Source organism: Danio rerio, chromosome 5 (genome assembly GCF_052040795.2).
Source record: "Danio rerio strain M-AB ecotype USA chromosome 5, GRCz13ab, whole genome shotgun sequence".
NCBI lineage: Eukaryota > Metazoa > Chordata > Actinopteri > Cypriniformes > Danionidae > Danio > Danio rerio.
The window spans coordinates 15,211,732-15,239,478 of NC_141025.1; the positions used below are offsets into that span (position 1 = coordinate 15,211,732).

Genomic DNA, 27,747 nt, shown 5'->3' on the forward strand with positions numbered 1-27,747 from the left:
AAATCAAAACTTGTTAAAATCCTGAATTAATATTGGAGTTTCTTTTGCATGCTGGAGGAAGGACGACATCATGGCTGAAGCATTTTTTTTTAGACAGGTAATGTTCTGTTTTAAAACTATTTTAGTCACACAAAGCTTATATAGATTATGTTGTTACGAATGGGTTATATGCACAGAAGTATTGTTCAGCCACTTCAGCCCTTTCATAAGGGACCATTCACAGCATCAATAATGTAGATTTTTATTAAATTTAACAACAAAACACCAATAAACAGCACTATTCAGCTATTAACGTTGGTTTTGGATTCACATTGGTTAATTTTTTAATAATGACAACCTGTGACAAGCTCACTATATTTTTTACCATGCTACTTTGAATATTGGGTCTGACTTAGCATGTAAGTACGGCTTAGTAATAAGAGAAGAGTTCAGATGCAAAAGCCGCTAAATGCCACTTCTGCCAAAAATGAGCTAATATCATTGAGGGAATGTTTTAAGCACGTAGTACATGTTCAACAAATATTATATGCTTCAAATCATCTAAACAGCAGCGTCAGTGCATTCAGAAATAACAGTTTGTTAAACGGCACTTGCCTTTGACAGCAAAAGCCGCTGTGTCCACAGAACCAATCAGAAGGCGCAAATTGAATCATATGTTTTTAATGTAGCAGCACGCTGATACGCCGGCTTTTTAGGAAAGCGTTTTTTTTTACACTTTCGATTAGGATTTTAAAAGACGGAGTTTGATGAACTGGATGAGCCCGTCCGACTCTCAGTGAATGGCAAATGAAAACATCCCTTACCTCAAAACTCTTTCTCAAAAAAAAAAAAACACTCTGTACATTCGGAAGTGTAGCATGCATTCATAAAATTGTAATTTTTTTTTATTGCGCAGCGACGATACGTTGAATAAGTCCGATTTACTATACATTAAACGGCAACTCACGAAAGACGACGTTAAGATACCATTCTTTTATCCCACATGGATGCTATGACGATGAACAAGAGACGAAAACGAGACCAACACCTTGAGTATAGCAAGAAATAATGAATGGCAGCTTGTGAAAGTGTCTGAGAGACATCCCCTTTTTGGCCAGTAGGCCTACCTCGTGTTTTATTTGCTAATGTAATTTATTTTTTAAAGATAAATATAATGTATAAAACTATACATTATTTACATTACTTATAATACCTATACGTCTGATAAGCTTTTTCATATTAATAGACAATGCACAGATTTTAATGTTTCACAATGTTTTTACACTGCATTATTTGAATCTAACAAGCTTAGTTTATGATGTTTACATTGTTCTACTTACATTAAATCTAAATCCCAAATATCAGAAATTGCAACAGATTAATTTTGTATTAATGTAAATTTTAATGGTATTGATTATTGCACTTATTGCACACAGATTCCATTCATTCATTTCCTTCTGCTAAGTCCCTGGTTTATCAGACGTTTTCACAGTGGAATAAACCGCCACTTACTTGACAGAATCAAGTATTTGTAATTTTAAGTGGTTTGTGTAGTGTTTTAGGTTTAGTAAAATAATTTCTAATTGCAATTTCTTTAGTGATTATTCAACTAATTACACTTGTCTTTTCCCAATATGTGGATTTAGAGGTTTTTGCATAAAAAGCACACATGGATTTAGCTGGTTTTGACCCCCCCCCAAAAAATCTACCTTGTTAAAAACCAAAGAGTGATATTTAAGAAAACAGTTATTTTACTCACTAGCTAATAACATTTTCATTATCTATAAAATGAAACTTCTGAGCCTAATTGTAGGAGCCCGATAGAAAATGCTCATTTACAAAAAAAAAAAAAAAAAAAAAAAAGAGGTCTGATGGATTTAGAGGGTTTTGTAACTGAACTTTTTAAGTGTAATTCCTGCACACTGCCGGCCAAACACTAAGCATACAGTAGTCGCTTTTGAACCATGCATGTGAGAGAGTGAGACTGATAAGTGAGACTGATGAGAGAGTAATGACAAGGTTTGCTTGCTACACAACTGAAAACATGCTAGATATAATACAGTTTTTCAGTCAGAATTGTAGTAATATAAAATACAATAAAGTTTTCTACCTAGCGATTAACAATCTAGTGGGTCTCTGTCATTTTTAATATGCACTTTCACGATTTCAGGAGGCGTTGCTTTGGACGACAGGGGAGAGATTGTATTTGAAAAATATAATGCTAACCGGTTAGCATTAATGCAGATCACCAACTACACCTTTAACTAAATGCATTAAAAAAAAGTAATGCATGTGACATTTAGGGCTCTATCATACACCCGTCGCAATGTGACGCAAGGCACCACGCAATTGTTGTTTGCTAGTTTTTAGCTTGGCATAAGAGTCGTTTTGACGTTTTGCGCCATGCTGTTTAAATAGCAAATGAATTTGCGCTCATATGTGCGCCCATAGGAGTTCTGGTCTAAAAAAAGATGTGTGTTGCTATTTTGAAAAACTATAATAGATTTTTCAATAGACCAGAATAAAAACGGTCTATTGTCCAGCGCAGAGCGCGTTAGTTGTGCGCCTCGCTTAGACACTGCTTAATACACACAAGATGTAGAGCAATACGCAAATATATATGAAAAAGAATTAAAATATTAAGGATATATATATATATATATATATATATATATATATATATAGGATATAATAAGGATATATATAGGATTTAAATATAAAGGATTAAAATATTACTAAACGTTATTTTCTAGCCTACATAAATATGAAAAACCACTGCCTTCATGCCTTCATCACGGTAGGCTTTTTCAATTTATTCATATCAATTTTCTTTTGTATAATGTTCTTATAATTAGCTGTATTATTTATTATATGCATCTTTATATTTGTTTTATTAAAAATAAGTTCAACTCTTTTAGACCATGGGCCACGGTGCAAAGTGAATTTTTCCGTCCTTATATTAGCAAAAGTGTATTCTGACACACCCTGAGTGCGTTTGCGCCCTGCGCTTTGCACTTTGCGCATGGACCATCAAAACAGAGCTCTTAATGTCATGACTATAAATTTTAGACTATCTGCTCTCATTAAGACCCTTCTAAACGGATAGTTTGTCATCTACTCACCATTTTATTTGTTTTATACCTTAAACACAAAGGATATTTTTAAGAATTCTTAAAAACCTGTAACCTTTGATTTCCATAGCATTTCTTTTTTCTGCTATTGAAGTCAATGGTTACAGGCATTCAGCTTTCTTCTGAATATCTTATTTTGTGTTCAGTAAAAAAAGAAAACCTTATAAAAGTCTGCAACTACACAAGTGAGAGTACATATGGAGAAAATTTTCATTTTTAGGTGAACTATCCCTTTAAAGGCTTAATTTGTGAAAGGGAGAATTAAATCAATAATAAAAGTCCTGCAGTAGCTCTGATAGCATGCTGTTATGTACAAACAAAAATAGTGTTTTACCTCCCACGGGCTCTTCTTCCTCTTCAACTCATCACACTTTCTCAGTTTGCAGATCTGGTGTCCGATCTTTCGGTTTAGGCAATTGCTACAGGTCCCGCAGTTCTCCTTCCTCATGCATGGCCCACAAACGCCGCATCTCTTCCTTTTCTTTTTTTGGGCCACCACAGGCTCTATTGGTTCCTGGTCCTCCATCTGCGACAAGGAGAACATGCCAGCTTGCTCATGCTCAGACCTGATGTAGTCGTCCGCAGGCGACACCACCCTTGCGCTCCTGGCCCCTAGGAAAACTTTAGGGTCCTCCTCGTCCAGAGAGAATTCATAAATGTCCTGGACTGGAGGGCCAGGGCCTCCCCTCAGCTTGTGCATACTGAGGGTCCCACTCTCTTCCAAGACAAGAGAGCGGTAACAGTGGCCGGATTCAAAATGTAAAGAATTAAAAAGTATGGTTCCTTACAGCACAACGCAGACCTGTCCATAAAGTGTGTGTGCTGTGTAGTGGCCACAAGGGAGAACTATTGCACAGACGTTTAAAGGGTGGACACAGGACGGGCTCCTTACTGCGAGGAGATGCCAGGCATGATGTCATTCACCTGCAGGTGTGTTGGGAATACGGCTGCAGGTGATGGGGATCATCTCTCTCGATGTCATTTGGATGTAAACAGAAGGGTCAGTGCCACTTAAGGCAGTTTGGCGACTGTATGGAGAGAAAGAGAGATTGTGGTTTCGATATATTTCAGTTTTGGTGAAAATTATTATCTTGTAAATAAATCAGAATATATTGATTGTATGCATGTCCATATAGAGTGAATTATCTGTAATCAACAACAATTTTGATTACAATATAATAAAGAAAATGATGAAAATGTCTAAGAAGTCCATGTTAACATCTATATCATAACAAGAATGTTTGTTTCACTTATTTTCAGTAATGTAATGACACAAATGCTTCTATTAAACTGCTATTAATCATTCTATTTAAACTTAATGTGATTATAACACAAGAACAATTATGAAGATGCACCTATCTGTCTATTCATCTATCTATCTGCCATTCTATCTATCTTAATATCTATCTATCTTACTATCTATCTATCTATCTATCTATCTATCTATCTATCTATCTATCTATCTATACACATATTGGCATTTTACCTATGTAGTAATATAAATATGTATGTAATATAAAGGTTCTTCTAATATAGTCTATCCATCCATTTGTCCATCTATCTGTCTATCTATCTATCCATCTATCTATCTAGTTACACATTTATCGATATTTACCTATGTAGTAATATGAATATAGTTTCTTCTAATATAAAGCTGTCTATTAATCCAACTGTCAATTAATCCATCCATCCATCCATCCATCCTTCCATCCATCCATCCATCCATCCATCCATCCATATTTACCTACGCAGTGATATAAAAATGGGTGTAATATAAAATGTATTCAAATAATGTCAATCTATCCATCCATCTATCTATCCAGTAACATCCATATTTATCTATGCAGTAATACAAATACTGATGTAGTATAAAGTTTCTTCTAATATAAAGTATGTCTATCTATCGCTACACATATATCAACATTTATCTATGCAGCAAAATAGATATGCGTGTATTATAGTTTCTTTTAATATAAAGTCTGTCTGTCTGTCTGTCTGTCTGTCTATCTATCTATCTATCTATCTATATCTATCTATCTATCTATCTCTCTCTCTCTCTCTCTATCTATCTATCTAGTTACACATATCGATATTTACCTATGTAGTAATATAAATATGTATGTAATATAAAGGTTCTTCTTATATAGTCTATTCATCCATTTGTCCATCTATCTGTCTATCTATCTATCCATCTATCTATCTAGTTACACATATCGATATTTACCTATGTAGTAATATGAATATAGTTTCTTCTAATATAAAGCTGTCTATTAATCCAACTGTCCATCAATCCATCCATCCATCCATCAATATTTACCTATGCAGTAATATAAAAATGGGTGTAATATAAAATGTATTCTCAAATAATGTCAATCTATCCATCCATCTATCCAGTAACATCCATATGTATCTATGCAGTGATATAAATACTGATGTAGTATAAAGTTTCTTCTAATATAAAGTATGTCTATCTATCGCTACACATATATCGATATTTATCTATGCAGCAAAATAGATATGCATGTATTATAGTTTATTTTAATATAAAGTCTGTCTATCTATATCTATCTATCTATCTATCTATCTATCTATCTATCTATCTATCTATCTATCTATCTATCTATATAGTTACACATATATCCATATTTACACGAAGCAATATAAATATGCATGTAATAGGCTATAAAGTTTCTTCACAAGCTCCATAAGAATGTTCACAAGACAAAACACATTTACAGTAACAGCCTGAACTCTGAAATCAGTTTTTTTTTTCAATCTCCTACATTGATGTACGGGGGGGGGGAACACCAGACAAAAGATATTGAAACACGGAAGGTACTACGTGCGAAATGTGAGAAAATGCTCGGTTAGAATGGCGAATCCCCATTAGACAGCTCTCCATTGCTCTTTGTTTGTCCTTTGAGTCTCAATGCAGGACTTTCGCTTGACGCTCTTTGTTCAGCGCCAGGGGACCGTCAATAAACTCAAATATTTAACGGTAACTACGGGTCACGCAGTCCACGTATTGTGTATTGTTAAGGTATTGTATAGTTTAGATACTCGTCAGTGGTGCGTCGTTAACGGAACGTTTTGATTCGCAATGTATTGTTTGATACAGTAGGCTAGCCTACTAGGCTAGTGAAAGGTAACAGGGTTTAAATCAGGAGTCCCCACTATAGCTGCTTCGAAAAGTTAATAATTACAACGTGCTAAGACGAGCACTGCATTTAACAAAAACAAACAAACAAAAAGATGGAGGTCAACCACTCTTCTTTTTATAAGGCGAGTATTACTTTTTTAATATTAGGTTAGCTTACGTTATAGCCTAAGATTTAGCGTCTAGAATGAGCAATCAACCTTGTCCTCGTCGTATTTGATATAAACATGGGCTGAATATTACTTTATTACAACAGTGATACGAGCTTTACTAGGGGGTATGTAAAAGCTGTAGTGAGCACATTTTTTTTATTTGTTTGTTTTTCTCCAGCACGTCATTAAACTTTTGATATAACATTATTACTTTTATTGGTTACCAATTAAAACAATATCGAAATATAGTCTAGACTGTAAAGTTAAACTGTGTACACATAGAAACACGACGAATACAATATGCCTACTGGTATTTTTATTATCTTATTTGGAATATTTCAGCTCAAGTACGTTGGAAAATCGCCACAAGCTTCTCTGATCTCTTCTGTTTTTAAAGCCTGTATATAATTGTAATCGGGGATTATATCAAATGAGGGAAAAGAATCTGCTGATTCAGATGAAACCAGATCTTTCTGACATTAGCTGCACCACAAATTAGGCTTCACCCTACCCAAAAAAAGATAATCTACTATTTACTCACCCTCAAGGCTCCAAACCTTTAAACTTATATCGTGTTCAACATAATAATAATAATAATCATAATAATAATAAACTAAAACAGGTTTGTGAGAAGAAAAATTGAGTAATTAATAACAGACTTGGCTATTTTTTGGGGGTGAGACATTCTTTTAAAGTCGCGGTCCTCGCGGATGAACAAAGTTTTCGTCCAAATCCTTCGTAATGTTAACCGTAGGACATATAATTAAGTGTAATAATTAATTTATACGTCTTATCTATCTATCTATCTATCTATCTATCTATCTATCTATCTATCTATCTATCTATCTATCTATCTATCTATCTATCTATCTATCTAATCTTTACACATCCATATTTACATATGCAGTTATTGCAGTAATATAATAATGGACGCAAATAAAGTTTTTTTAATATAGTATATCCATCCATCCATATAGATAGATAGATAGATAGAAAGATATATAGATAGATAGATAGATAGATAGATAAGACGTATAAATGAATTATTACACACTATTTTAATTGCTTTATTATCACAAACTATGCCATTTTTAGGTCGTACGGTTAACAATGCAAACGATTTTGAAGACAAAACATTGTTTGGCGACGAGTTTAAACGAATTAGCTCACCCAAAACGTGTCATTAATTTATACGTGCTTAACTAACAGTTTTGCAACTATATACTATTTACGGTTATTTGCTAACATGTGAACGACTTTGGATGACAAAGAGTACTTGACAGATCACATAATCACAGTGTAAGAGCAAACAAACCCGCGTTAAAATGATGAAGTGAAAGTTTATCCCGCCATAAGGAATCCTGCATTATAGTTAAATGGCCCAGATATTAAAACCAGCCCAGTCAAGTGTCTCGCACGCGCACTTGAGCACGTGGCTCTTCACTTTGCCGGGCGCTTTAACTGGCGGCAAAAAAGAAGAGGTGTAAAAACCTGCAATGGTCGTTTAAACTGCAGCACATACACTTCTGTATTAGCTTTTCCGATTTATCTTGACAAACAAGTGACAGTTTTCCTTGAAAGGGTGAGAAAAACGACACATCATCAAGGCCCCCCTCTGAATAAAGAAAACAACACCCTGGGGCGCGTGTTACAGCTCTGTCGGGCGCGATCTGTTACAAAGAAACACATTTTAAGTTCTGAATAAACAAGGTATTTCGTTTGGAACGCGTTAGATACAGTGTAACAAAAGCAGTCCGAACGCTTTCCGCTGTTGTTACATTGATCGTTCCTATTAATACCTCACATAGCCTACTACAGTGGAAAAAGTTATCAGTAATCGATGTGTATTGGGCTAATCGCCTCATTAGCAACTCAAAAACTTAAACAAGAGAATACACATACTTCATTTAAGCTGAATAAGGCAGTTTCGAACACTTTTTTTGGTTTTTTCAGTTATAAAAAGTTTCCAGATGTGTTGTAGTAACGTTAGTAGTAGTAACATGCAGGACTTACCAAGCGGTGGAAACGTTCCAAGTGTCTTGTCAAAGCCCATTTAGATTGAAATGACGGTTTACTTATAAACAGTACATGCATGTGCAATTACACATCATTATAAATGACTAAAACGTCATTAATTTACCTTATAAGCAGTGCAAATAAGAAAAGCGTGTAGAGTTAATTTGCTACAACGGGTTAAAAGAAATGCTACAAGTCAAGACTTGACATGGCGAATTGTACGAGGAGAAAAAAAGTGGTCATTTCATTAGGGCAAAGACCCTTTAACTTTTCTTCGCCTCGTCTATGTACTTCAGGGAAGTTTTAAGAGTTAAACGACGATGAGGAGGAGGAAGGAGAGCCTGTGAGAGACTGAAGTAAGTTGTGGAGTGGAGTTCAGAGAGTGCCGCGGACTGAGGGGTTAAAATTACGTCATCAAGAGGACTACATGTCATGAACAAAATTTAAGTGAACCTAGAGTCTTTGATTCATCTTTTTATGAATGTGAACATTCAAACATTTTTGGGAGGATCAATCATTATATGTCCAAAAAAAATAAATAAATAAATAAACAATCAGGTTTTAGTTGTAATTTGACCCCCAAATATTATTATTTTTGTTCCAAACAATTTATCTGTGGAATTTATAAAGATTCTTTCAATTTTATTTGGTAAATTTCATGTTCATAAATGCAGATTAAATAACTCTAAAACTTGTTTAAAGGTTATTATATTATAGATTTTCATTTGTATAGAATCGCTGCAATATACTAACAGCAAAAAATGTAAATATACAATTATAGTGGCAAAAGAGCTGAAGTTAATTGATGTCAATTGGATAGGTTAAATAATATTGTAAAGATCTCTATGTTAAATTGACTTTTTATTTATTTAGTTTATGCAATTTATTTTTTGTTTATTTTATGTTATTAAATACATTTGTATTTTTGGATGTCATGTTTAAATTGTATATTTCTGTTGTTTAATAAAAAAAATGCAAGGGAAGGGATTAGAAGCTATTGATATAAACAATTTTATAAATGCTTTCATAGACAATTGGATTAAAAGATGTATAACTAGTTCAAATTCAATGTGTTTTTTTTTATTCCCAATTATTGGTTTAATAGAATTGGCGGTCTCCAATTTATTTTGAAATGTAAATTTGCCCAGAATAAACTTTTACCAGCAAGCATTACTGGCTTGGAAACTATGTTACTCTCATAACTTTTCTCCACATAAAACATTTTATGGAACAACACTGATATTAAAGTTAAGAATAAATCCTTATTTTTTTTCTAATTGGTACGACAGAGATGTATTACATATATTTTCCTCATTGACAATTTATGAACAATTTATGAAAATTCATCAATTTCCTATCCCATTTAAGAAATTTAACATTATTGTAAATGCTATCCCAAAAGAATTATTACACTTGACAACAATTCATATTTCATATATAAATAAAAGAACCATAAACCCTCATTATTATTAGAAGGTATTAGTATAAATGATAAGAAAAGCATCAACAAACTTATTCTTAGAATTCTTCAACAACAAAAAAATCTAATTGCGCAAGAGGGAAGTCATATTGGTCAGCGTTAATAAAAGATATGGATTGGAAAAGAACATGGCTTCTCCCATATGTAATCCCAAACAAAGCAAAGGAAATCTATTTTAAAATTCTACACAAAATATCAATGCATTTATTTCAACATTTACTGATATTGCAATTACTTGTTTTTTTTTTTTTTTGTCAGGGAAATGAGGGAACTTTGACTCACATGTTTTTACATGTAAAATCTTACAAAAGTTTTGGTCAGATCTACATAACTACTTGAATAAATCACAATCAACAAAACAAATCGTTAAATTGAATGATATTATATGTTATTATTCTAGTCCCAATAATAAAAATGAAGAATATATATAACTTTTTTATATTATATGCAAATTTCTTTATCAACAAATAAAAAAAAATTCTTAAATCCTCTCCCTTATTTGCCTATTTTTAATTTAAAATTGATTCCTTGCTTAAAGCTATACATTTATCAAACAACAAACAATTCTGCAAGTTAATAGAAACTTATGATAAACTTATGAAAATATCATGCTTCCAGTAAGTTGGTCTTTATTGCTGCGTTTTTTCATTTAATTTTATACTTCCCCTTTTTTATTTTGTTCTTTTTTCTCTTTCTATTACTTATTGTTCTTATCACTTTGTTATTATATATACTTGTATTCCAGTCTCCAACAGATTACTTCCTGATTTATATTGTACATTTCTTCTTTTCTAAATAAAAGTTTATTTAAAAAAATAATTAAGAGAAACAAAATGGTAAACGTACAAATGAAAGGAGCTTACTAAAACATACTTAACTCATTTTAATCACAAATTCATTTGCACACACCCAAACAGAATGTTTTCTGTGTATTTATTATTTCATAGTACTGTAAACAGTTTGTTTTCATCTGAAAAACAGCATGGAGGAAAGAAAAAAAACAACAACTATAGTAGCTAAAATCAAAACATGATTATATTCTTGTATTTCATTCTGTATCCTTAAGTAAACAAATCATAATTAATTGTCTAAAAACTACACTTTACATGAGTGGACGGGTGTAGTACTTGGCTTCAAGTCCATCTTTTTTAAAAGCATGTTGCATTCTGGTGTAAAACAACTGACACGGGACAATCAAGTATCATGTACAGCATTTGTTTTGGTCAGTTATGCTTCAAATAGTTTGGGTATGGTCAGGTACGCAATAATAAATACCATAAAGAAAATCTTTAATAACAATCAAACAACGCAGATTTATACTGTCAAAATACTACAGTAAACAAGCACTCAAAAGCTTCAGTGTTAAACCATTTGAAAATGGTTTACTTTGCACACAATCATTGGGGACGGAGGCCAAAACCAGTCTGTAATGGTAATATAAGTCTGTTCTGCCCGCCTCACATCTCAGAGGAGGACAGCACAGAACGATACACAACAGCAGAGTTCAAGCCTATGAAGAAACGAGACTAAAGTGTTTTAGATTGCGAAAACTGACAATAAAAAGGTCAAAGTAATAAAAAAAAAAAAAGAGACGTAGAATCAGTTACTGTCACTTTAACCTGGGCGGACATGTAACAGCACATCTGATAGTGTTAATACCAATATTTACCTCACCAGGAGTCATACTCTCCCAGAAAGGAGGACAGTCTAAGCATTTATTTCCTGAATTAATCCTGAAATGCATTCCAAAGGACATTACTCAAACCTGTTCCCTCTTTCTTCGTTGTCCCCAACCAATTTTATTAACTACGGAATGGAAGCTGAAAGTCGTCGTCTAGGTTCGCACTTGAAATTTGCCCGCCTTGGTCATGTATTTGATGCCTTTGAAAGGTTTGTACTTCTCGCCATACATGTCCAACCTATTTACTTTCAGACCTGTTGGGTGAGAAGGCAGAAAGCAAACATGTCAGGTGGAGAGCATATACAGTGGGAGAAATAATTATTAAAGACGTCATGTTTTTCCTGGGAATGATATTTCTAAAGCTTTATTTTCTTCCTCTGAAAGCATTTAAGAGTTTCCTTGGCTGTGTTTTGGATCATTGTCTTGCTGAAATGTCCACCCTGGTTTCATCTTCATCATCCTGATAATGTAGATGTTGGATTAAAGCAGCTAATATTCATTTACACTGATGAATGGCAGCAGGTGGCTGAAGAACTACTGAGAGATTTCAGCTGCTGTCTGGGCTTTCCATGTCTTTTTACACCTCCTTTTCTTCATGTGTTCAATACTTTTTCCCTGTGTCATTTCATTTTATTACACATGACTTCATTTGTAAACTAATTTGATTTGTTTTGGTTGCTACCAACATCCAGAGACAATTTTGAGTCAACAGCACCTTCAGAAATATGTTTTCTGAGAAAAATTTAACATGTTCAATACTTATTTCCCCCAATGTATGTTTATGGCACGACAGAGTCTTTAGGGAAGGGCTGTGACTGCAGTGAATCAATGAGCAGTCTAGATGCTCTGTCACAGGCGCAGCTGTTTAAACCATCCGTTTAACAATGCAAACAGCTCCACCTGCTGGCCGCTATATGCAATTATTCTCAGATGCTCATTTATTTATATGCACAATTGTGCTTTATTATATCTCCCTTGGGAGATGAAAGAAACAATTCATAGACTGAAGGTCATCTGCGAAAATTTACACATTATTCATTTATTTTACCAAAACAAATTCTCCAAGGTGCCTGAAACAAACATGATATTTGAATGAAAATAATGAGATATTTGACTGTAAGGAATTTTATATCCCCGGTGGCGAATTCTATAATACAATACACCCACGATTATATTTGAGCTAAAAGCAATTGCACATTTTCTCATGAATAACTTCCTGTCTGCCTACAATTACGCTGGGCACACACCACATGATGTTCACAGGTTGATTTTGAGACAATAGCTGTTTCTCAATTCCAAGAACACAGAGAACGGACTTGGTTTCTTGTTGAGACCGGTCTTGCCAGGTGTCCTCTGAGGAATGAACTCGGGAGACCACAGGAACAGAGAATGCATCTTGTGAGAAATGCTGGGTTCTTTCTGATGGTCTTGTGACCTTCACACATTTTAAATGGACAATTATTTAAACATTACAGCATTCATACAATAATTTATTAGTTTTCCCCCTTTTTTAAATATATACTATGCATAAAAACATTATAAATATACGTTGCACAATATAAATAAAACAGATTTTAATACGAACTTCAGCAAACAAACACCCTTAATGTGTTTATTCCTCTATTAAGATGTCCATGGTAATGTTTACTTTCACTGTTTCATTTAGGCAAACTTCTGAGGTAAATAAGTTACATCTCTGAGCTTTAATAATAAATCTAAATAAAATGCTGCACTTCCCAACTCCAGTTGCAATGACTTCTGGGACTTCTACAGGTAAATTGGTGCTCAAGTCTGCATCGGTGCGTCCTCAATATCAATAACGCATCCGGGAAGTTTCTCTGTTCTTGCGGTCTTGAGTATTGGAACTGAACTTTGGCAGCTGATGATGATGTTACACGAGAACACAAGACCACTGAAGAACACATATTGAGAAACAGCCAATGTTCTGACAATTGTCTTTGTGGTTCTAAAGATGATCTTATCAGATTTTCCTGTGGTGTGAGGTGATTTAGGAGTGAATTCATCTTTTCGGAAGAACATGTGGGATATTTATAATGATCAGAAATCCTGATGTGTTTGGGAAACCCAGAAGGCAAAATTATGTCAACAAGCCAGTGATTATCATGTGAAACTAAACGATATAGAATCAGAATGCTGACAGAAGCATGGCAAAAGATCATGGCGCTGATAAAAAAGAAATGGATTTAGACAGCAGAGATGGAGGATCATCTACATTTAGCAGACACTTTTATCCAAAGCACTTCAAGTCACTAGAGAGCAGTGATATAAACACAACAAAGTTTGTTTAGCTTATTTTGGGTTGAGGACAGTGGATTTTTGGCAACAGCCCCAATGTTTGTTTGTTCATCTGCCATGTTTATTCTCAATTCTTGAGACTTTGTGAGATTTCCTGCTCATATTCGGACTGAAAATCTGTGTGTGTGGTTGGTGTGCTGTCTTTATGAACGATAAATCGCATGTGACTTTCATGCGCATTATTCTGTGAAGCCTTCTCTGTAATCGGCTTTGAATATCCAGCACGTGTGTTCAGCTAAAACAGCATTTACTACACAAAGCCTTAGTTCTCTGTCAAGGGATGCAACATATCACATGCGATATCATTATGCTATAGTCAAATAATCATTCTGCGATATTGACAGCTGTTTGCATAGTTTCTCCATGAACTGCGGCCTTTTGTAGTAAATGTTACTAATGTTAAGCCTGAAAGCATGTGCAAATATCACATACTGCTAGGTCCATACATATTTGGACATCCACACAATTCTAACATTTTGGGCTCTATACACCAACACAATGGATTTGATATGAACAAGATGTGCTTTAACTGCAGACTGTCAGCTTTAATTTGAGGGTATTTACATCCAAATCAGGTGAACGCTGAAGGAATTACAACAGTTTGCATATGTGCCTCCCACTTGTTAAGGGTCCAAAAGTAATTGGACAATTTGCTTCTCAGCTGTTCCATGGCCAGGTGTGTGTTATTCCCTCATTATACCAATTACAATGAGCAGATAAAAGGTTGTGCTATTAGTATTTGCAATCTGTTACTGTCAACTCTCAAGATGAGATCCAAAGAGCTGTCACTATCAGTCAAGCAAGCCATCATTAAACTTAAAAAAACATCAGAGAGATAGCAAAAACAGTAGGCATGGTCAAAACAACTGTTTGGAACATTATTTTAAAAACCAAAGAACGCATCAGTGAGCTCAGCAACACCAAAAGACCCGGAAGACCACGGAAAACAACTGTGGTGGATGACCACTATATATTTTATATGCATAAATTTGACTTTGACATGCTGAAACTACTTGATTTAGATTTTGTGTTTTGACCTCATGCCTCTTCATTCATTTCACTATTTGTGTGCATGAGCTCGCTCAATGTGCATGAGCAAATGTGTCACATTGCAATTAGTTTTTATTTCGCATGACTTTTTAGAGCTCAAAATTAAGGATTTAGCAAATTCATCTCAGACCACATCAAAAATAAATAATTATTTCTTAGCCACAAATTTTAAATGTGTCAAAGCGAGCTAAATATAGCAGTGTTCATGCGCTTTTTATTAAACAAAATTTTTAGTGAATAAAATGACATTTAAAAAAAGAACTATCATCACGTATCTAAAATATGCACTATAATCTGTCCTAGACATGAATGGGGAGTTAATCTTATATTAATGCAATGTTATAGTAAAACAACGATAATTAAATCATATTATTAAAAAAAAAAACTGTAAGCAAAAGAAAGCAGGTGAAAAACATACAGAGAGTGATAATGAAAGGATGATCACGTGCAACCGGTTAATGTTAGGCCTATTAATTATCTGTTCAAATAATAATATTATATTATTATAATAAAGAATAATATAATTATTTATAGGCTAGAAATATACACGGTTGAAGTCAGTATTATTAGCCTCCCTGAATTATTAGCCCCCATTTTTTACCCAATTTCTGTTTAACGGAGAGATTTTTTCAACACATTTCTAAACATAATAGTTTTAATAACGAATTTCTAATAACTGATTTATTGTATCTTTGCCATGATGACAGTAAATATTATTTGACTAGATATTTTTCAAGACACTTCTATATAGCTTAAAGTGACATTTAAAGGCTTAACTAGGTTATTAGGTTAACTAGGCAGGTTAGAGTAATTAGGCAAGTCATTGTATAACGATGGTTTGTTCTGTAGACTATCGGAAAAAAAAATTAGCTTAAAGGGGCAAATAATTTTGACCTTAAAATGTTTTTAAAAAAATTAAAAACTGCTTTTATTCTAGCCTAATTAAAACAAATAAGACTTTCTCTAGAAGAAAAGATATTATCAGATATACTGTGAAAATTTCCTTGCTCTGTTAAACATAATTTAGGAAATATTTAAAAAAAGAAAAAACAAATTCAAAAGGGGGCTAATAATTCTGACTTTACTGTATATTAGTGTGTACCCAGCATTAGTAGAGTTGCAATGCATTCTAAATCTCTATGAGGAAAACCAAATGGTGGTATTGTATTGGTTTACTGCTCAATGTTCTATCTAAGATTTGAAGAAAAACCTGAAAACACTGATGTTCAGTACCTGAAATGGCCAGCTGTTGAATCTTGAACTGGATGTTGATTGTGGGGTTCTCATCAGGTTTGGAGGCTCCAGCCTGAAGACTCATGGACCCTTTTAAACTCGGCAGTTTCTGAGGGTTTATCTTCCCCACATCCCATGACAAAAGCTGAAAATGACACAAATTATGCCAAAATTATGCCAAATAGAGCTCTACTATTGATGATTAATTTGACCATAATTCTTTTGGTGTGCTTTCTCACAACATGTGTGGCTGCCTGAACACATCTGATCACATTAACATCTACACTATAAAAGCAATCAAACTAAATGTGCTTTCGACTACTCCTGGATGTCGTCATACACTTGTGGTTGGTTGATTAATAAAGCATCTTAAGAGCATGTGCAAACAACAGGGCCTTCATGAAAAAAATGATGCAGCTACAGACAGTCTTATATTGTATAATACTTTGTAATTAGCTTTTTATAGATCTAATTGCAGTCAGTTGAGCATTTCTTTGCTTTAGATGGGCAAAATAAAAGTACAATACTTTATACAAAGAAATAAATATAACACTTGACAATAGAGATGCACCGCAAGGTTTGTTTTGGGGGTTTTTGTGTGGATATTCAGTCTTATTCAGATACCGATGTTGATCATTTGCATTCAGAACTAGTTCTCTTTCCATTACTGAGCATGGGTCAGATCTATTTAACATTCAACTGTATAACACCACAAGTTCAGATAAAAAAACATACAGTATTACAATCTTCAAACATGAATTCGGGTATTCAACATTTCTTTTAACAAAAGTAACTATTATTTGACATATAAGAGAACATATTTATTCAATCAGCTTTACAAATAAAGCCAGAGCTATTGCTGTATGTATATTATACACTTTGCTGCTCCAGAAAGATATTGACTCTAAAGTGCAGTCAGTTTTTTTTATTGTTAAAGACATTTGACTGCAAAATAATCAATGTTTTATGAGCATTTTTTATACACTATTTAGCTGAATTCTAATACTGATATTGGTCAATTGCATTCAGTACTAGTTTTTCTCTATTAAAGTGGTTTTGCTGAACAAGTCAGATCCATTTACATTCAACTGTCTAACACCACAAGCAAACAAAAATAGAGTATGACAATCTTCAAAGGTAAATTTTGCTATTCAGCATTTCTTTCAACAGCAGTAACTATTATTTACCATATAAGCGAACATATTTATTTAGTCAGCTTTACAAATAAAGCCAGATCTATGGCTGTATGTATATATTTTAAAATTTGACTCTCTAAAGTGCAGTCAGTTTCTTGTATCATTCAAGAGATTTGAGCGCAATCTAATCAATGTTTTGACTAATCTGACATTTTGTACAAACTAGACTGCGTTGTAGTCAAGTTTTTCCGGATATATTCTTCTTTCCAAGCATTCAATAATTTAAATCTAAGAAAAAATTTGGATTATTTAAAAGAAATGGAAATCTTTTTTTTCAAGCAATTAACAAACCATCAGCATTTTCAGTATTTTTATATTACTGCCGATAGCTTTAAATTAATAGACAAATAACAGATAAATATCGGCTGCTGATATATTGGTGCATATCTTCAACAGAACAACATCTATTCAAAAACTATCATAAATATAATAAACTAAAAAATTAAATAAAGGCAAATGTGTCCCAAGTTGACTACACTCATATTAAAACAAACAGAACAACATCTATTTATAAAAATGATAATAATAATTAAAAATAATAATAATAATAATAAGTCAAGTTGATTTCAATCAAATTTCAATGTGAACAGCAGAACAATGCAAAAGAAGCATTTCTTCACCTTTGTGACAGGGTCAAAAGTGTAAGTGCCCTGTGAAGGGTTGAGGTTGGCATTGAGGACGCCCCGCGGCAGCTGACTGCTCACCAGAACTGCTTCCACCACCTTACCCATGGTCTGCTTTGGGCCGAGGGTGAGCTCGAAACGGCCCTGAGAACTGCCTTCTCTAAAGCTGATGTTGTGCTTGACGTACACTGGGATCGCCACCAGGCTGGAGAGTACAGCAAAAAAGCATTCAAATCACTGACATATACACATCAACACAACCGAAAGCCAATACACTTTATTGAACGTGCACATCGACATCACCTATATACAATATAACTGAAGGTCAACTATGCTTATATATGATACCTTTAACTGTTAAAAGCTATTAGTTAATTAGTTCAAGGTTTTAGTAATAAAGTTATAATTTTTTTTATTTTGATTGTAATACAATAATGTGCACATTTTGTAAAGCTGCTTTGAAACATTAAGTCTTGTGAAAAGTGCTACACAAATAAAAGGATTTTTCAACACATTTCTAAACACAATAGTTTTAATAACTCATATTTAATAGATTTGTTTTATGTTTGCCATGATGACAGTGCATCATATTTGACTAAACATTTATTAGAACACTAGTATTCAGCTTAAAGTGCCATTTAAAGGCTTGTTTAGGTTAATTATGCAAGTTAGGATAATCAGGCAACTCATTATATAACGGTGGTTTGTTCTGTAGACAGTTGAAAAATATTGCTTTAGGAAACTAACAATTTTGACCTTAAAAGGATTTTTTAGAAATTAAATACTGCTTTAATTTTAGCAAAAAAAGCGAATATGTTGGGTCTTTCTCACTTCTGTGAGCTGACGTGGTAGGACAGGAGGCGGAAGTTGCCGTCTGGTGGGATAAAAGACAAAATTCGCTCAGCCTCCCAACGCTTGAACCGCACACAGGGATGGAAGCTGACATCATCCAAGAGTCGAGGATTCTATAGAACGACATAAGTAGACAAACACATGTTTGTAAAGGAATATAGTGGGGGGGAAATGTTAGTATACAGTAATAATAACTATATAACAATCATCAACTTGAAAGTGCACTTAATTTATACCTCACTGAATGCCTACTATTGTAGAATTAAATAGTAATCTTGAATAATGAGCATGTTTAATTTTTTTTCTTTTTTTTCAGGTAGCATTAGTAGGTTTAATGTCTAAACTTGCCTTAATTTTAGTTAATTGCCTTTTAAAATATGTTATCAAGTTATAAAGTGTGGAAGCTAGTGGAAAAAGAGCTGGTGGGAAGTACTTTTTAGGTTTAATTTTAAGTTTAGTTTAGTTTTATCGTATATTAAATTTAGCTTTACATCGACTATACATTTTTTAAATATTTTTAATTTTAGTGCTTGTGTTAGTTTACAACGTCAAATTTATTATATTTAGAGAGTTTCATGGCACATCATCAGTCGACCACGTTAAAAAGCAAAATGTAAACAATGCGACTGAACTGAAATTTTGGTATTTATTACCTCTGAAAATGACCACTTACTGTAATGTTTTAGGCTGTACTAATCAGTCAGACTAGGAAATAAAACATCTAGACTATTATAGGACTCCCAAAAATTATAACAAATAAAGTGGAAGATAAAAAACACTGGAACAAGTTGTGTTTTTGGTTGGTCAAACTAAACAAGGCTTTGTCATTTGTAATAATAAAAACACACACACACAAAACTGCACGTGTGCCCACTTGGTATAAAGTGTGGAAGCTATGGAAAAGGATTTTTTTTACCTTTAACTTTGAGTTTAGTTTGTTTCATCTAATATTAAATATTTAGCTTAACGACTAACAGGATACCTTTTTAATAATTGCACTTTTAGTGCTCATGTCAGTTTACATCAAGTCAAATCTATATTGTTTAGAGTGTTTCAAGAAGAAGGAGAGGAAAAAATGTAAACAACGCCATCGAACTGGACAAAAACTTGCAAATTTTGAAGATAACTGCCTCTGTAAATAACCACTTATTGTTATGTATTAAGCTGAAACATTTAGAGTACAACAAGACTGCCAAAAGTTATAAGAAATAAAGCATAAGAAGAAGAAAAACTTTCTGAAGAACAAAAAGCGCTGGTAAATAGTCAAATTGACCAAGGAGATATATAAATTATATATATATATATATATATATATATATATATATATATATATATATATATATATATATAATTTATATATCTCCTTGGTCAATTTGACTATTTACCAGCGCTTTTTGTTCTTAATTAAAGTATTAGGCCAGTACCTTATTTAATACTGCTCCTACATATATTTTATCACTTATTAAATTCAGTTTGTCAAAACATTGCAACTTTCGCTGCTTACCGAGTCCTTCTCTATATAATTTAGCAGCTTCCACATATTTTTCCTCATGGTTACAGTGATAAAACCTATTTATAGTTTGCTTTTTAACACAATTTAAAATAAGCTTTAGAGATGATGCTTATAATTTATGTTAACTGCATTTGAAGCTGTGTGAAAACATACTTAATATTTTGCCATAGTCAAAGTAATCAAGCAGTTTAGATATGCTACATGGGTGTATTGCTCTATGTAAGCTCTTTCACTTTTATATGTATTGCATAGAGATAAAGATAGATAAACACCCAAATTTATGTAGTTGGTCAATTATATTATTACAGTTTGCACCAAAATATGTCAAGCAATGAACAATTTATGTGCATGTACTGTATTTATATTATATTATATTAGTATTTAATAACACGCATTAAACATTCGTTGCTCCATGCACTAAACCCCTTTAATAAAAGTTTTATTAATTATATTAATTGTAATGTTAAATCTTTATACATTTATTCATTTTCCTTCTGCTTAGTGTCTTATTTATCAGGGATCACCACAGTGGAATAAACCGCCAACTACTCTGGCATTTGTTTTACACAGCAGATGCCCTTTCAGCTGCAATCCAGTACTGGGAAATCCGTGTACTTGACCACTATCATTTAATTTGACCTATTTGTCAGATTCTTAAGTTTTTAAGCATTAAAATGTAATCAAATTTTGCATTTTCACATATAATTTGCATATCGCAATAAACACAGGTCAGAATCACACCAAATAATAATTGAATATTATTTTATATATATTTTGAAATGTAACTTTAACAAGGTGTAACCCCCATAAAATAATGAATGGGTGTAGATAAAACAGAGACAGATAAAATTAGATAAATGTATTAAAATAAAATGTATAAAAAATGTTAAAACATGTATATGCGAGTTATAATTCTCTGATTGGGTGTCAGCAGTCTAAGTCAGCAAATGAGAGCGCTGGATGCTCATCTCCGCCCCCTTGTGGTTGCGGATATTATTGAAACATTTTTTATACATTTCATTTTAATACTTATTTAAGCATCAACACTTTAACACTATTATAATGATGATGAGGTGTACATTTATTTATTATTTTATCTGTTTTATCTAATTTTATCTGTCTTATCTATTTTATCTGTCTTATCTGTTTTATCTACACCCATTCATTATTTTATGGGGGTTACAAAAGGGTAATTATACATTTATACATGTCTGTGTCTCTGTGTGTGTGCGCATGGATGTATCTGGGTAAGGCTGTGAATACAGTAACAGTAATTGATCAATTATTTAACAAATAAATAATAATAGATTATTGTTGTTTGTTCAAGTAAAATGTGACATTGTTTGAAATGAAAATGCCCAGATTTACCATAAACGACAGGGTGAGATCTGGCATCCCTGTGAGTTTCACACATGCGTCTATCACTCCCTGTATCTCAGCTGTGATGGTTGAACCTAGTATGGAAAAGCAGAAACATAAATAAATGATTTACTGATTCATTTTATGGTTTTATCTGTAAACCGTCACATACTGCAGGATAAAAAGACCTACCTGATTTGTCAATGATAGCATCGATTTCTTCCACCACATCGAAATAAGCTTCGTTGTTGGTATATTTAACACCTGTTCTCCGCCACGGTACCACTGATAGCTGACCTGTAGGAAGCTGCTCACCAACATTAGTACTTCCTGTGAACAAATAGAGGAAATTATTAAAGGAGACCCTTATGACCCTTTTTATAAGATGTAAAATAAGTCCTTAAATAAGTGTGTATGTGAAGTTTCAGCTCAAAATACTACACAAATAATTAAATTTAAAGGGGGGAAATAAAATATAATACAATAAAAATAAAACAAAGGGAATTTTTTTTATTTTAAATTAATGTAAATGGGGGAAATAAAAAAGAAACATGGAAAACAAATAAAATTATATTAAAGAGGGAAAAATAAAATAAAAATATCTTAAAGTACAAAGTGTAATATAAAAAAATAAAAAGTAAATTTAATTAAATTAAAGAGGAAAATTTTTTTTTTTAAATTTAATTAAAGTGGGAAAAATGTAAAAAATAAAAAAAAGAGGCAAAAAATTCAATTAAATTAAAATTTTATTAAAAAGGAAAGAATAAATCAAATAAAACAACATAAAATATAAAATAAAATAAGGGCAAAACAAATTAAATAATGTTTTTTAACTGCCCCTTTTAGGTTTTAATCCTAATTTTGCCGTTTTGGTGACTGTCGCTTTAAATTCAAATGAGATTGTGCTCTTTTCAAAAAAGGGCGGAGCTATAAATGCCTATGTGTCAGAATAGTGGCAGATTCGAGAACAAGACCAAACCTCTTATGCTAATGAGGGGGAGATCTTCACTAATGGGCGAGGCTTACTCCATTTGATAACACATACAAAGTGATAATGTCATAATCAAAGTGTTTCCTTTTTCAAGCGTGCTTATAAACAATAGAATGAATACATTTTTACTATTAGAGGCTGATTATATTCACAAACTGTTGTCACACAACTGTGTTTAAACCCTGTATAAAAGTGATGTTTCCATAACAGCTCCACTTTAATATGGCTTTAGAAGCTGACAGAAATAAATCACACCACAAACTAACAGAGATTACCTGTGATGGTGTTGACCACTGTGCGCAGGATGGTAGGAGGTTTAATGAGCTCTTTTAGGATGTTTGATTCGGTGGCCAGGGGGAAGCCATTATCCAGCATCTCCTCCAGCAGCTCATAGACTACAACTACATTGTCTTTAATAGCAGCCTCTGTGCACACCCCAAAATAGTCCTAAAGGGAAACATTTAACACACGTTATTGAATGTTTTCAGGAGTAGTGGTTTAATGTAATGCTTTACATTACATTCAATAATACATTAATGTGAAGTATTTTATATTAGTTGCTGCAATCAAATTGGATTATTTAAGGTAACTTAGAATACCTTGCATAAAAATACGCTTCTACAAAATTATGTTGGAGCCTCATAACACATCTGTGTCTATTTTGACCTTAAAGAAATATATAGTTTTTTTTCCAAAAAACTGCAGTTTAAATAATGGAACTAAACTTTGCACATGAAAACCATTAAAATGAGTCTGCCAAGGTGCAAACATTAAGTCTTTAACTGTTGACTGTTGTCATTTTCCTCTCATCTCGACTTCAGAGTATTTATTTTCAGTATTTATTTCCACTCCAGCCAATAGCAGAACATCACCTAGTGAAGAGATGCATCTGATTGGTCAAGTTTATATAAACAACCACTGTATAAAAAAAACATAATTTATTATCACACGTCTCCAATGTGTACTCACCGGCCACTTTATTAGGTACACCTGTCCAACTGTTTGTTAACGCAAATTTTTAATCAGCCAATCACATGGCAGCAACTTGATGCATTTTCGCTTGTAGACATAGCCAATACAATCTGCTGCAGTTCAAACTGAGCATCAGAATGGGGAAGAAAGGTTGGTGCCAGAGACGGGCTGGTCTGATATTTCAGAAACCGCTGATCTACAAGGATTTTCATGCACAACCATCTCTAGGGTTTACAGAAAATGGCCTGAAAAATATGGCTATTTCTAGCAGCATAACACATTATGTCATTAAGTGTGAATCATCTCAGACTGGTTTCTTGAACATGACGATGAGTTCACTGTACTCAAATGGCCTACAGAGTCACCAGATCTCAATCCAGTAGAGAACCTTTTGGATGTGGTGGAACGGGAGATTCGCATCATGGATGTGCAGCCGACATATCTGCAGCTACTGTATGATGCTATCATGTCAACGTGGACCAAAATCTCTGAGGAATATTTCCAGTACCTTGTTAATTCTATGCCACGAAGGATTAAGGCAGTTCTGAAGGCAAAAGTAGGTCCAACATGGTACTAGTAAGCTGTACCTAATAAAGTGGCCGGTGAGTGTACATTGCACACTCTGTGTACATATGCAATTCTGTAAAGTAATAACATTATCAAAAACTTGACTCTATTACTACTCATGGAATATGAGTATAATGGCTTAATCCCTTTATTCATCCAGGGTCGCCACAGCGGAATGAACCGCCAACTTATCCAGCAAGTTTTTTTTTTACGCAGTGGATGCCCTTCCAGCCGCAACCCATCTCTGGGAAACATCCACAAACACATTCACACATCACACACTACGGACAATTTAGCTTACCCAATTCACCTATACCACAAGTCTTTGGACTGTGGGGGAAACCGGAGCACCCGAAGGAAACCCACACGAAGGCAGGGAGAACATGCAAACTCCACACAGAAACGTCAACTGAGCCGAGGTTCGAACCAGTGACCCAGCGACCTTCTTGCTGGGAGGCGACAGCACTACCTACTGCGCCACTGCCTCGCCCCACTTTGTATATTAGGTATATTATTTGTATATTAATTTATAATCACACTCCGTAGCCAGCCTGGTGAAAGGGGTCATTCTTTTTTTTTTTTTCTCAAAAGAACTTTTTTCTATTTAATTATGGGATTTAAATACTGCATTTTAGTGACATTTTAAGCACTATTCTGAATTGGCTTGTCAGATGGTGATCATAACCATTTTGACTATTTTAGCCAAAACAGTTTTCAAATCAATTTTAATATGGGCCGCTTTTGGTGCTTCACACCTTTTTATTGGTCTTATTTTGTCCAAGATTTATAATAAGTTACTTGTAAACTATTTTCTTGCACAGCTGGATGTTGGCCTCATGAAAAATATGTTAGCGTTGTTGGCCAGAACTGATTAACTGAAGTCACACCAGCCAACAGATGATTCTGCTTGGTCTTAAAGCCTTTTTTGACGGCTTATTTTCACCATTACAGCATAGCAGTCAAAATAGGACAATTGAGCTCATGTTTGGGACAAATTCTGGACCTTTGTCAGTGAGGGGTGGGTTTTCCGAACCACCGGAACGCCCCCTGGCTACAGGCCTAATTATATACCGTGGTACATGGTATATATCAACATGGTATTATTCACCATCACTAAAGCAAAATTATGAAACCCAAACAAACCTGAAAGGTGTCGACCACACGATGGAGGAACTCGATGACAAACAGCGGCGGCACCTCGCTCTGTATCACGGCCACGAAGTAGATGCGATGGCGGAGCACGTTGATGAGGTAGTGATGCGGCGTCGGGATCACCGGAGGTACGTTCTCCGGTTCCGTGGCGCGCTCCAGGGCCTCGAAGAAGTAGTCACATACAGATCGGCTGACCACACTCTTCCAGTGCTTCTCCAGAAAGATGTCCCCCGATGCGTTAACGAGGAATAGACTGTGGATCATCGTGGCAGCTAGAAAAACGATACAAGAAAAGAACAGTACTTTATATTTGAATGAAACCTGCTCGGTCTCAGGTCGTTCAGGCAATAACTGAACAGCAACCTGCCAGCATCCTTACAGGTAACGTAACTGATAGGAGGCCGCTGGGCTCATTTAATATTCTACGTGCCTATCTAGTTACCGGATGGAAAGATAGTTGTTTTAAAAAGCAGCCCGCTCGGATGAAACTAAATGAACTTGCTGTTAACAGAATCACATCATCATCATCATCCTCCCTCTATCTGTTTTTCTCCTCCCCTCGCTCGCATCACAGGACAGTCTTGTGACAAGCTGCGGATTAAAAAGGTTCATTCATTTCGCATTTTCAGCCGGTCGTTTGTTTGTCTTTGGGTGTGGATGTGCACATTGTAAAGAGGAATTAATACTTACGATTTCTGGATTCTTATGTCTCCCACCACTTCCCAGTATTTTGTAATAAAGCAGAATCTGAAATATCGCTTCCTTCTCCGTTATACTGAGACGAGAACATGTACGATCGACGTCTCGGTTGGCCAATGGTGGGTCACGTACTGCACGTGCGCCCGCCCACTTCAAATATGATTGGCGCGACGTGCGGAAGCAAGTGAAAGATAATACTGGAGCTTCATTGGACAGTAGCAAAAAAACGTCAGTGCACATTGTTGTTTTATTGGCTCAAGGTGAGACGCTTGTGCTCCGAGTCTTGACAAAGAAAACTGATACCAAGTGCTAACAAACATTCATGAATGTACTGCATATTGCACTTATAGGTCAACAACAGTACATATCAACTCGTATGTTGGTATATAATCCTAAAAGGCAGGCTTTCAAAAAGGTTTGTGATTGTCATAAATGTAGCTAAATATTGTCAAGGTAATTATACTAGACTACTGGAGTTTTTTTTTGCACTTCAACACACGAGTTTGTCTCCTTAAAGCTTATACTGTTCTCTATGTGCGTCTCATTGCAAACAAAATGAAACAAGATTATAATAAAGCTTTTGTTTTAGTAACATTTTAATATTAGTAAATTTATATTCAATACTGTTCACGTTTCAAACTGTGACCTAAAATTAAGAGAAATTGTCAAATTTTTCCATGATCTGGCTGCTGATAACTAATGATAATAATGATAGTTAAAGGGTTTGCACTTTATTTATTTTTTACAGTATTTACCTAAGAACAAACTGGTTTATACAAGTTAAATATATGGGTTAAGGTGAGGTTCTGGGGTCGTACATGGTTGTTTACCGGTTTATGCAATGAGTGTACGCATAGTTAGGACAGAACTGTAAAATACAGAGCTACTGAATTATGAACTATAGTCTAGAAAAAAATCCAATCAAATAAAACATGAAAAGAACTCTAGATATAAAACTACTTTAGTCATCGCCTCACGACACAACAGTATAAAATACGGACATTTTCAAATCTATAGTTGCATCACAGAGAACACTGTTATAGTGCAAAATACAAAAAAAAAAAAAAATCTCATACAAAAAAGCCTATTTAAATGTTATATATATATATATAATCTGCATATGGCACAATGCAATTAAATGCTTAAACTTAAAACACAGAATGCTCTTAAATGCCAAAATTTGAGTTACAGTAGTTACGAAAACATTTACTATACATTTTTTTTATTGAAAGAAAAATTATTTGAGACTTTAATTTTTCTCCATGAACCTCTTTCCCCTTCAATAAATAAATAAAACAATAATTTATATATAAAATCAAATAAGTTAATTAAATTATTAATAAACTAAATAAATTTTTATTTAGTCATTTATTTATTTAATGGCTTTATTTAGTTTTGATAGTACAGTGATGACATTAATGTTTGAGTTTGATTGCATTATCCTTTTAAGCATAGACCTTTAATTTCCGTTTTAGTTTGGGGGGAGTGTTACGCCTTTTTCAAAGAATTAGATCATTTGTATTCCTTACTGTATAAAAACGTTTAGTAGATCCTTTATGAGAGTATTTAATTTTCTACAATCTTAAAAACAGCATCATATCACTAAACCAGAGTGAAACTAAAGGTGG

General features: G+C 33.8%; 2 protein-coding genes across 3 annotated transcripts in view; both read right to left on the reverse strand.

Moving 5' to 3' along the window:
- tet3 (tet methylcytosine dioxygenase 3) overlaps positions 1-9,329 on the reverse strand; it is a 67,232-nt gene extending 57,903 nt beyond the window's left edge. The window contains exons 1-2 of the mRNA NM_001327945.1: positions 8,433-9,329; positions 3,445-4,138 (exon numbers count right to left, since the gene is read on the reverse strand). Coding sequence (NP_001314874.1) covers positions 3,445-3,810 — 366 coding nt within the window. The 5' untranslated portion in view covers positions 3,811-4,138; positions 8,433-9,329. The remainder of the gene's footprint in view (positions 1-3,444; positions 4,139-8,432) is intronic.
- Positions 9,330-10,774: 1,445 nt separating this feature from the next.
- ap3m2 (adaptor related protein complex 3 subunit mu 2) lies at positions 10,775-26,210 on the reverse strand. Of its 2 annotated transcripts, none has more exons than NM_001002154.2 (9): positions 26,111-26,210; positions 25,412-25,692; positions 23,005-23,176; positions 21,931-22,068; positions 21,748-21,833; positions 18,846-18,979; positions 18,012-18,219; positions 16,196-16,340; positions 10,775-11,850 (listed from the first exon to the last, which is right to left on the reverse strand). In NM_001002154.2, the coding sequence occupies exons 2-9, from the start codon at positions 25,682-25,684 to the stop codon at positions 11,750-11,752; spliced, it is 1,257 nt and encodes a 418-aa protein (NP_001002154.2). In that variant the 5' UTR covers positions 25,685-25,692; positions 26,111-26,210; the 3' UTR covers positions 10,775-11,749. The 2 variants fall into 2 exon arrangements, with proteins under 2 accessions (NP_001002154.2, XP_087107771.1); XM_087251645.1 differs by lacking the exon at positions 26,111-26,210 and adding an exon at positions 25,863-25,932 and having other exon boundaries at positions 10,832-11,850.
- Between the last annotated feature and the right edge of the window lie 1,537 nt (positions 26,211-27,747).

Excerpts from the sequence above, each read along its gene's own strand:
- ap3m2 (NM_001002154.2), bottom strand. The coding sequence starts at position 25,684 with ATGATCCACAGTCTATTCCTCGTTAACGCATCGGGGGACATCTTTCTG. Across the intron at positions 18,980-21,747 it reads ATCTCACCCTGTCGTTTATG|AATCCTCGACTCTTGGATGA; the intron begins GTAAATCTGGGC and ends GTCGTTCTATAG. Across the intron at positions 18,220-18,845 it reads TACCACGTCAGCTCACAGAA|CCTGGTGGCGATCCCAGTGT; the intron begins GTGAGAAAGACC and ends TGTACTCTCCAG.